This window comes from Ursus maritimus, unplaced genomic scaffold (genome assembly GCF_017311325.1).
Source record: "Ursus maritimus isolate PB19 unplaced genomic scaffold, ASM1731132v1 scaffold_24, whole genome shotgun sequence".
NCBI classification, from domain to species: domain Eukaryota; kingdom Metazoa; phylum Chordata; class Mammalia; order Carnivora; family Ursidae; genus Ursus; species Ursus maritimus.
This window is the reverse complement of record NW_024424897.1, coordinates 5,380,838-5,392,048: the sequence shown is the minus strand read 5'-3', so window position 1 is coordinate 5,392,048 and position 11,211 is coordinate 5,380,838. Positions and strand designations below refer to the sequence as shown.

Genomic DNA, 11,211 nt, shown 5'->3' with positions numbered 1-11,211 from the left:
TACTGTCCAGCCAGGAGGAGGAACCCCCCCCCACTTGTCCTCCAGCCTCTGCCCATCTCCCCTGTGAGGCCCTGCCTGGGAGCCCGCTGCCCCGTACTTGCGGCTCTGCTGCCGGACCTGCTCCAGCTCAAAGACAGTGTAGGGGCGGACGGAACGGTGCCCAGGCAGGGCTGGGCCCACAGGAGTCACAGGGATAAACCTGGGCAGGGACAGAGAGAGGAGGAGGGTTGGAGAGTGAGAAATCCCATTTTCAAATCCAGGACCCCACAGTCTACGTGCCTGAGGAGCCTTGCTGTCCAGGGTGTGGGGAGGCGAGGACGGAGGGCTCGCAAGCAGTCAGGCACACAGGGATGGACCCCGGGGAGAGGAGACGAGGAAGGACAAAAGTTGAGGCAGGGAGGGAATACAGCCCTGCTGTGCCCGCCCTCATGATGGCCACCAGCCGGGGTTGGCCAGGTGTGAACTCACTGTCCAGTCACAGTTGTCTCCAAGGGACGGTCACAAGAGAGGCAGTGGAAATGTGCCAAGAGCTGCCTGTGAGGAGTGGGATACACGCAGAGGGTGAGTGCACTGCCCCGAGGGTCGGGAATGGGAGAGAGGGCGAACACAGAAGGCCTTGGCCCCTCTGCCCGCCAGGCGGCTTTGAGGCGCCCATCCAGCACCACCTGTCCTAACCCAAAGCCAGCGGGGGTTTCAAAGGGCCGCTGACGGATGCCCTGTGTAAACCTCGGGGGCCCTCTGGCGGCCAATAATGGAAACCCTGGGATTCAAGCCGGCCATGGACTAGCCCCCTAGGAGCAGACTCCGCACTGGACACTGTGGGCGCATCCCCGTCACGGTGGTCCCCCTCCCCACCCTTTCTCCGCCATAGGAGCAACCGGCCTAAGCTGGAAGGGCTTTTCAAGCTCTCAGATTCTGTCACTGCAACTGCGGGATGGTCCGGTGGGATCAGCCATTCCCCCAGAGCACACGACCTGCTGGTGGGAGCTGACCCAACAGGCCCCCCCACACCCCCGCTGTTGTCCGTGCCCCACCTCCGCATGGCCGCTGCCTCGTCTGCCTGGTAGAGTGGAGAGCGCTCTTTGAGCTGCTGCCGCAAGGATTTCCAGCGATCTTCCAGCAACTGCTTCACGGGGTCCAGCTCCAGGCGGTCCAGCTGTTGGGGGGGGGGGTGGCGGCAGTGACCAGTGGGTGCTGGGAAAGCCGGGGGGTGGGGCGGTCTGCAGCATCCAGACAGGAGCCGCCGGCGGCCCTCACCTTGCTGTCCATCTCCACCAGGAGCTTGTCCAGCATCTTCTGCCAGTCCTGCTCCTGCCCGCTCATCTTCGCCACCAGCTCTTGCATCATGTGGTTCAGCTGCTCTGTGGTGGCATCAAACTGGACACGGCTCACTTTGGCTGCCAGGGCGCTCTTATCGGCTTTCTACCCAGAAAGAGAGGAGGGGTGCCCCCCAGGTGGGAGAGCGCCATGGAGGGGCCCCATTGCCCTGAGGCGTCAAGCCTGGACACTGAGCTCGCCCCTGGGCTCTCCTCCACTCCTGGCCTTTCACAGAATGACCAGTAAGACCTCGTGGGACATAGGGCGGCTCTTCTGGGCCTGGCCCTTACCACGCCAATCTCTATCTCCAGGTGTTCCCTGTTGGCCTTTTCCTTCTCGAGCTTCTCTAGACCCTGGTACAACACCTGGGAGGCGAGGGAGCAGAGAATGAGGAGCCAGGATGGGAACGGCCTCGCCCCCCGCCCCAGCCGCCCTGCGGGCCCCTCACGTCAATGTCCTTCTGCTTCTGCCGATGGTCTTCGATGAGGTTGCTGGTGGTGATGTTGAGCTTCTCGCAGTCGCCCTGTACCTGCAGAATGGCGCTCTGGACGTGGCCCAGCAGCTCTTCGTCCTGCGGCGGGAGGCACAAAGGCAGGCTCCCTGGGCCCCGACAGATCGGCCCTTACAACATCACCCGGAGGGGCCTGGGGGGCTCAGGCAGGGAAGCGTCTGCCTTCGGCTCAGATCATGATCTTGGGCTCCTGGGATCGAGCCCCGGTTTGGGCTCCCTGTTTAGTGGGGAACCTGCTTCTCCCTCTCCTGCTGCTGCTTCCCCTGTTCATGTACACGCCCTCCCTCTCTCTTTCTCTCTCTCGAATAAAATTTTTAAAAAATCACCCAGCAGGTAGGCCAACTTTGGACCCCATTCTGGCTCTCCCCAAGTTCCCCCGATAGTGGGGAGGCTCTCTGCTCTGTGTTCACCCAACGGGATGGGAGCTTCAGTCCCCCACCTCCCCATGGTCTAGCCTTGAGGTACCTGGCCCACCCAGGAGGGTGACCAGTAGAGGAAATTGGGCTCCAGAGTGGTGAGCTGCCCTGTGGCTCCCAAGAGCTGGGATGTGTTCTGCAGTCTTCCCACCTGCCCTGGCCTGGACCTGAACTCCAGAGTCCAAGAGGCAGGACTCAGGGACTTGTGACTCTCCCTGCCCCCACCAGCAAGCCTGCCCTTTGGTGGGGAATTGAGAAGGGGGCTGGCAGACTGGTGTGAAGGGGAGTCAATGAGCCCTAAAGCTATGCCAGTGTCCCCCGAGGCACATGAGTGCCCGGCTCCGCCCCCAGCCAGCTGTGCCGTCCCACCGTCCCACCCGCAAGAAGCCAGCTCTTCCCCATGGTCTCTTGTCCCCAGAGCTAGCTCTGGTGCTGCCCTCGCTGTGGCCCAGTGAAAGGACCGGGGACTTTTGTGGGGTCAGTAAAGGGCTTCACCATGGAAAACTGGCCCTTAGGCTCATGAGTTAAAGCTCATCAGCTGCTCCCCGCTCTGTGGGCTTCTGGGCTGCGGCTCCCCGCGGTGGGGCACGGCTGGCCGCACCAGGAGACGGGCCAGTGGGAGTCACCTGGCTCTGGAGCTTGGCTTTCTTGGAGGGCCGGGAGGCAGCCAGATTGTTGACCATGTCCTGCAGCTGCTCGTAGCGCTGCACCAGCATGCTGACCTGATGGCTCAGGTCCAGGCTGCAGGCGGGGCACGTGGCCTCAGGGTCAATCTGGCCAGGTTCCAAGGTTGCCAGGGTCTTGTGAGGAGCCATGCTCATGGACAGCAGCGTGGAAGACGAGGCCAGCATGCTCTCGATGATCGTCCTGAGCTTGTCAAGCTGGGGGTGGGCAAGAAGGCTGGTGCAGGGCACTGAACAAGGCATGGCCACGTTTTGTTCACACTGTCAGCGCCTACATGATTCGGGCAGTCGCTGCACCCCCCAGTGCCTCATAGAATGCAGGGCATGTAGGAGGCGCCCAGAGCCCATCTGTTAAATAGTGAACACAGTTCTCAGCGAGTATAGCCTCGATGCTGAAAAAAACCCTTATAGGACAGAGGTTTCTAGACCTTTCTCCGGCCAGCTCACTGATTCAATGAGAGGACACATCTCCTCTAGCTAAACCCTTGAGTGGTGATGTCCATTGGTCCACAAACACTTAGAGGAGTCTTACGACACCCAGACACAGCTCTGGGCCCTGGGGATGGGAGGGCCGGGCTCACACATGCTCCCCCACCCAGCATGTCAGTAACAAGAAATCAGTGGGATGGGTGCTACTTCTGTTACAGGGGCCTCTCCCGGTCTGGGCAGGAGCAGATGCCTTCCACTGGCTCTCCCGTCCTCTTCTGTTTCCCACAGTCCCCGTGTGTCACCACACATGACTGGTCCTCGGTCGACAACCGGTTCTGGGGCAGCCAGTCTCACAGCCGTGTGACCTCTTGCCAGGCTCAGAGAGGGGCTGGGCCAACCAAACCCCCTCTCTTGGAAGCATGTGACATGGCAGGGCCTAGGCAGCCCCTGTGGGCCACGTGCGAGAGAAAGGAAAGCTGACTGGGAGCACGGTGGGAGGGAGATGCGGTAGCATTGCAGAGAAATGGATAAGGACAGGACACAGAGGCACAGGGACACACAGAAACCGACGCGGAGAGACAGAGAAGGAGCGGCGCCGCCCAGACCGCCCCCTTGGCCTGGAAGTTCTGCCTTTTCCAGCTCCGGCACACCGATGCACTTTCAACCAGGCTCCCTTCTGCCTGAGCTCAGTGAGGCTCATGCTTGCATCTGGAAGAGCCCACTCTTCTGAAGAGCCCATAAGAGCCTGTCAGAGGGCCCGTGGGATACAAAGGATGGATTAATTCTCTCTAGAAGAAAGGAAGGTGCCTCTCCAAACCACGGGCATTTCCGTGGGGTTGTGAGGGATAAGTAGGAGCCCACTGGGTAAGTGGGGGTGACAGGGACATTCCGGAACAAGCAGCAGCGTGGGAAAGCAGCAGTGTGTTCAGAGGCAGGAAGCTGAGGTGGCGGGGGAATCGGGAGAGAGGAGGCCGGTGCCTTGAAGAGGCTGTGGCAGGAGCCCGGGCCTGCCGTGTGGGGAGTGTGGCCCTGGGACAGCCCTGGAGGTTGCTAAGCTTAGATGTGAGCTGTGGACACATCATCTTCTGCTCTTCAAACCCCACACTGGACAGCCGGCTTTGTCATCAAGAAATGGTACATGTCAGTGACCCGGCCAATGTGGGAGTCCCCCGGCCAATGTGGGAGTCCCCCAAAATGGGGCCTTTATCACCAAGGGGTTCCTGACATGAGTCCCCTTAGCCCAGTGGCTTTTCCTATCCAATCTTTCTGCAAGCACTCAGAGAGGGCTGTTCCTGGTCCAGATGCTCTTCCATGGGAACGTTCTGGGATGGCCAACGATAGCATCACTCAAGATTTAAAGGCAGACACTATCGGGCACCTGGGTGGCTCAGTCAGTTAAGCGTCTGATTCTTGATTTCGCCTCTGGTCACGAACTCAGGGTCGTGGGATCGAGCCCCACGTCCAGTTTCACGCTTGGCACAGAGTCTGCTTGTCCCTCTCCCTCTGCTCCTCCCCCACTTGGGCTCACACTCTCTCTCTCTCAAATAAATAAATAAAATCTTAAAGGCAGACGCTAATAAGAGAGCGGAAAGACGACGCACAGAATGGGCAAAAATATTAGCAAACTGTATGTCAGCTAAGAGCCTAGTAGCCCCACCATCCATGGCCGACTCTGAGAAGAGCCCTGGTCTCACCTGGTCCTGCAGGTAGAGGGAGGCTTCGGAGACGGAATGTTCCATGCTGACCTTGCCCCGCTCTTGGCTCTCCCTCAGCTCGGCCAGTTCCTTCTCAATGTCAGCCACGGTAACTCTGAGAGATGCACAGAAGAGATCGCCTGGCCCCGCCGCCCACCCCAGGGCCCAGGCCCACCAGTCCCATCATGGACAGAGGAAGATGCACACCATGGCTCTCCCGCCCGCCCTGCAACAGGCTCTGTCTAGGGGGTCCCAGGCACTGCTTGTCCAGGGAGTGGGTGCCCACATGCTGGCCTGAGAGGTTTCTAGGGGGTGAGACCTGGCACCACCAAGAGAGGGCTCTGAGGGGCTCTGGCAAGTGCTCTCCTCCAGCCTCCAACTGGGGACAGAGACTGGCAGCTGTTTTCCTTCCAAGCCCTGGTGCTAAGCTGTTCGAAGAAACTGAGAAACTCCCACCAGCCACTTGAACTACTCCTGAAAGGCAGACACAACTTGGGTCAAAGACAGGGCCCAGTTCAGACTGGGAGTGAACTGAAGGCTGCCATCACCTCCCGGGCTGGGGATAGGAGATGCCCAGACACAAGCTGTTCTTGGCAGAGGCATTTCACCTGAGGATTCCCAGCTGCAAGCCCAGCTGGCCATTCTTCATGTCTTCTCCTAGTCCTTGCTCCCCGTTGCCTTCCAGGATCCTCTGCATCCTGTCCAGCTATGAACCCAACGGAAGAGGAGGGTCAGCTAGGCTTGAGTTCTTTGCCTTCTGCATATGTGTCCGCAGCCCGAGCAAGCCTCTTTCCCGAGTCCGAGTCCTAATCCAAGCCTCTAACGAGAACCATGTGTCAATGTGTCCCTTCCGGACATCCATCCATCCATCCGTCCGTCCGTCCATCCATCCATCCATCTGTCCGTCCGTCCGTCCCGTGGGTGTGGACAGCGGGCATTAAGAGAACAGCTGAAGGTCTAGTAGCCTCTGGAGCCATGGCCACTGGCTCCAGAGAGTCCCACAAACTTGGCTCCCAAGGCTGCTGCGGTGCCAGTGGGCTCTGTTGGAAATGAGCCCCACGTAACAAAAGGAGCACCGGCCTCCCTGTTGGTCCAGCCCGATCTTAACAGCTTTGAGCACCAGGTTTTAGATCCGGGAAATGAACATGATGCTGCCTGAGGCACACTGCCCACCTGACAGGTGTGTACAGATCCAATGAGATGATAACGTCAGCGCAAGGCCGGCGTGATCCATCAAAATGCAAATGGAAAGTGGGACTATCGGCACTCAAAGGCAAAGCGGGCGGACCCGCCCTTACTTACTTTTGCTTTTTCCTGCCGAACTTCTTTGGTCAAGGACTTTAAGGTCTTCAGCTGCTCCTCCAGGTCAGGGGGTACACTCTTTTTGACTGTGAAAAATGGAGGCCTTATTAGTCAGAAGGGTTCGATCTCCAGCAGGCTCCCAATCCCCGTTCCCAGCCCCCACAGTGAAGCTACCCCAACGAGCAGCAGGACATCTCACTTCTGCTTTTCCTGGTGACTGGGGAGAGGGGGATGGGAAGAAAGAAAAGAGGGGTGTCCTTACCCTCTAAAAAATCCACCTCATGCTTACTACCCTAAAGGGCCTTGGGACTACTGACCCACACTTCCCACCCATCTCTCAAATCTTAATTATTCTCTGGGCCCACAGCTGTGCATGGACCAAGGCGAAGTTGAAATCTTCGGCGTCCTCCCTCCCTGCCCACCGTCCTCAGCTGCTGCCCAGAGAGTCTGCCAGGGCACCGGAACCGCCTCACTCCTCTCCTGAGGCGCCTTCGCTCTGACTGGTTTAATTCCATCTCTTGGACCCCAAAGGCTAGAGTAGAGCCCACAATGGCTAAGAAGGGACACGCTATTTGCGGCGACTCCAGAAGAAGCCCAGCCGCCAGAGGAGGCCTGGGGATGCTGAATCCCTCCTCCGCACCAGTGGAACCCACCCATGAGCCCGAGCAGGTGCTGGATCTTCTCCAAGTCACTCTGGCCAGCCTGCACCTCATCCAGCTCTTTCATGCTCTCCTTGAGCTCTGCATAGAGGCCACAGAGCTCTCCCATCAGACGAAATGTCTCCACTGCCACGGGGAAGCTTGGGGCCAGTTTATCCAGGGAATCGTGTCTTTCGCTCTGGAAATCACTCTTTTCTGATGAGACTCGGTAGAGATAGTTAAGAGAGTCTGTGCTCCTGGCAAAGGTGGCTGCTTGGCTTGGAGCAGTCCGGACAGAAATTCCAGGTTGGCCTGAGGCATATATTTGTTTTGGATCCAAACCTGTCTGGACATACGGATCTACCCCCAGGACGCCCGGGCCATGAGGGCCAGGATACAATAGGTCACGGGATTCTGGGATCGAGGATGCACGGTCATGCTGGTCTGTACCTGCTTGTACCTGGCCATGCTGATCGGGGCCAGGTGGTACCAAATGCTGTTGATCTTGCTGTGCGGACCCCACACGGGTGCTTAATGGTGTTAGGCCACGCTGGTCTGTGCCATGACGTAACAAACCTTGCTGGTAAGCTTCTGATAAACCCTCTTGGCCAATACCTGGTGCTGCCAAACCTTGATTGATTAGGAGTGGGGACACCTGACCATGTTGATATCCGCCAGGAGGTATTACACCATGCTGATCCGGACGCGATAAAAATCTTGGAAACTCTGGGTGGAATGTTGGAAAGCCACGAAGCTCTGTGCCTGCTGGTATCAAGCCTCGTTGTTCTGTACCAGGTTGCCTCAAGCCATGCTGATCTATCCCAGGTTGAACCAAACCACGCTGATCAGTACTAGGCTGCATGAGACTGTGTGGATATGTACCAGGCTGGACAAAACCCCGAGCATAAGCACCAGGTGGAACCAAACCATGTGGATAGGCACTAGATTGGACCAAACCTTCTGGATAGGCACCAGGTTGGATCAAACCACGTGGATACGCACCAGGCTGTGCCAAACCAGGTGGATAGGCACCAGGCTGTACCAAACCAGGTGGATAGGCACCAGGTTGAAAAAAGCCACGTGGATCTATGCCAGCCTGTACCAAACCACGCTGATCCACTCCACGTTGCCCCAAACCAAGCTGATCTGCACCGGGTGGGACCAAACTACCCTGACCTGCACTAAGCTGGACCAAAGCAGGCTGACCTAAGCCAGGCTGACCTGCACCAGGTTGTACCAACCCATGCTGATCCATTCTAGGTTGGGCCAAACCACGCTGACCTGCACCAGGTTGCACCAAACCAGGCTGTGCTGCACCACGTTGGCCCAAACCACGTTGATCCATCCCAGGCTGACCTGTATCAGATGGCACCAAACCAGGCTGACCTGCACCAGGTGGGACCAAACGAGACTGAGCTGCACCACGTTGGGCCAAACCACGTTGATCCATTCCAGGCTGCACCAAATCAGGCTGACCTGTACCAGATGGTACAAACCTAGGCTGACCTGCCCCAGGTGGGACCAAGCCACGCTGATCCATTCCAGGTTGCACTGAATCAGGCTGAGCTGCACCATGTTGGGCCAAACCATGCTGTTCTATTCCAGGCTGCAGCAAACCAGGCTGACCTGTACCAGAAGGTACCAAACCAGGCTGGCCTGCACCAGGTTGCACCAAACCAGGCTGACCTGCACCAGGTTGCACCAAACCACGCTGATCCATTCCAGGCTGCGCCAAGCCAGGCTGACCTGTACCAGGTTGCAACAAACCACGCTGATCCATTCCGGGTTGGGCGAAGCCAGGTTGACCTGAACCAGGTTGTACCAAACCACGCTGATCCATTCCAGGTTGTGCCAAACCAGGCTGACCTGTACCAGGTTGCAACAAACCACGCTGATCCATTCTTGGTTGGACGAAGCCAGGTTGACTTGAACCAGGTTGCACCAAACCACGCTGATCCATTTCGGGCTGGACCAAGCCAGGCTGACCTGCACCAGGCTGGACCAAACCACGCTGATCCATTCCGGGTTGGACCAAGCCAGCCTGACCTGCACCAGGCTGGACCAAACCACGCTGATCCATTCTGGGTCGGACCAAGCCAGCCTGACCTGCACCAGGTTGCACCAAACCACGCTGATCCATTCCAGGCTGTGCCAAACCACGCTGATCCATTCCAGGCTGTGCCAAACCACGCTGATCCATTCCAGGCTGTACTAAACCAGGCTGACCTGCACCAGGCTGGACCAAACCATGCTGATCCATTCCAGGCTGTGCCAAACCACGCTGATCCATTCCAGGCTGTACTAAACCAGGCTGACCTGCACCAGGCTGGACCAAACCATGCTGATCCATTCCAGGCTGTGCCAAACCACGCTGATCCATTCCAGGCTGTACTAAACCAGGCTGACCTGCACCAGGCTGGACCAAACCATGCTGATCCATTCCAGGCTGTGCCAAACCACGCTGATCCATTCCAGGCTGTACTAAACCAGGCTGACCTGCACCAGGCTGGACCAAACCATGCTGATCCATTCCAGGCTGTGCCAAACCACGCTGATCCATTCCAGGCTGTACTAAACCAGGCTGACCTGCACCAGGCTGGACCAAACCATGCTGATCCATTCCAGGCTGTGCCAAACCACGCTGATCCATTCCAGGCTGTACTAAACCAGGCTGACCTGCACCAGGCTGGACCAAACCATGCTGATCCATTCCAGGCTGTGCCAAACCACGCTGATCCATTCCAGGCTGTACTAAACCAGGCTGACCTGCACCAGGCTGGACCAAACCATGCTGATCCATTCCAGGCTGTGCCAAACCACGCTGATCCATTCCAGGCTGTACTAAACCAGGCTGACCTGCACCAGGCTGGACCAAACCATGCTGATCCATTCCAGGCTGTGCCAAACCACGCTGATCCATTCCAGGCTGTACTAAACCAGGCTGACCTGCACCAGGCTGGACCAAACCATGCTGATCCATTCCAGGCTGTGCCAAACCACGCTGATCCATTCCAGGTTGGACCAAGCCAGGCTGACCTGCACCAGGCTGGACCAAACCACGCTGATCCATTCCGGGTTGGACCAAGCCAGGCTGACCTGCACCAGGTTGTACCAAACCACGCTGATCCATTCCAGGCTGTGCCAAGCCAGGCTGACCTGCGCCAGGCTGACGTGCACCAGGCTGGACCAAACCACGCTGATCCATTCCAGGCTGGACAAAGCCAGGCTGACCTGCACCAGGTTGCACCAAACCAGGCTGACCCGCCCCAGGTTGCACCAAACCACGCTGATCCATTCCAGGCTGCACCAAACTAGGCTGACCTGCACCAGGTTGCACCAAAAAATGCTGATCCATTCTAGGCTGTGCCAAGCCAGGCTGACCTGCACCAGGTTGCACCAAATCACGCTGATCCATTCCAGGCTGTACTAAACCATGCTGATCCATTCCAGGCTGTACTAAACCATGCTGATCCATTCCAGGCTGTACTAAACCATGCTGATCCATTCCAGGCTGTACTAAACCATGCTGATCCATTCCAGGCTGTACTAAACCAGGCTGACCTGCACCAGGTTGCACCAAACCACGCTGATCTATTCCAGGCTGTACTAAACCAGGCTGACCTGCACCAGGCTGCACCAAACCACGCTGATCTATTCCAGGTTGGACTAAACCAGGCTGACCCACCCCAGGTTGCACCAAACCACGCTGATCCATTCCAGGCTGCACCAAACTAGGCTGACCTGCACCAGGTTGCACCAAAAAATGCTGATCCATTCCAGGCTGTGCCAAGCCAGGCCGACCTGCACCAGGTTGCACCAAATCACGCTGATCCATTCCAGGCTGTACTAAACCATGCTGATCCATTCCAGGCTGTACTAAACCAGGCTGACCTGCACCAGGTTGCACCAAACCACGCTGATCCATTCCAGGCTGTACTAAACCAGGCTGACCTGTACCAGGTCGCACCAAACCACGCTGATCCATTCCAGGCTGTACTAAACCAGGCTGACCTGCACCAGGTCGCACCAAACCACGCTGATCCATTCCAGGCTGTACACCAGGCTGCACCAAACCACGCTGATCTATTCCAGGTTGGACTAAACCAGGCTGACCTGTACCAGGCTGCACCAAACCACGCTGATCTATTCCAGGTTGGACTAAACCACGATGACCCGCACCAGGCTGCGCTATAGCAGGCTGACCTGCACCAGGTTGAACCA

At 57.8% G+C, this 11,211-nt stretch overlaps 1 protein-coding gene across 1 annotated transcript in view; it reads right to left on the bottom strand.

Moving 5' to 3' along the window:
• QRICH2 (glutamine rich 2) overlaps positions 1-11,211 on the bottom strand; it is a 35,353-nt gene that overhangs the window by 5,593 nt on the left and 18,549 nt on the right. Inside the window, 13 exon segments of the mRNA XM_040640185.1 lie at positions 98-199; positions 469-534; positions 1,035-1,156; positions 1,258-1,422; positions 1,608-1,682; positions 1,766-1,888; positions 2,871-3,125; positions 5,051-5,165; positions 5,659-5,756; positions 6,353-6,438; positions 7,006-7,950; positions 9,361-10,146; positions 10,372-10,641. Of these exon segments, the coding sequence (XP_040496119.1) occupies positions 98-199; positions 469-534; positions 1,035-1,156; positions 1,258-1,422; positions 1,608-1,682; positions 1,766-1,888; positions 2,871-3,125; positions 5,051-5,165; positions 5,659-5,756; positions 6,353-6,438; positions 7,006-7,950; positions 9,361-10,146; positions 10,372-10,641 (3,208 nt within the window).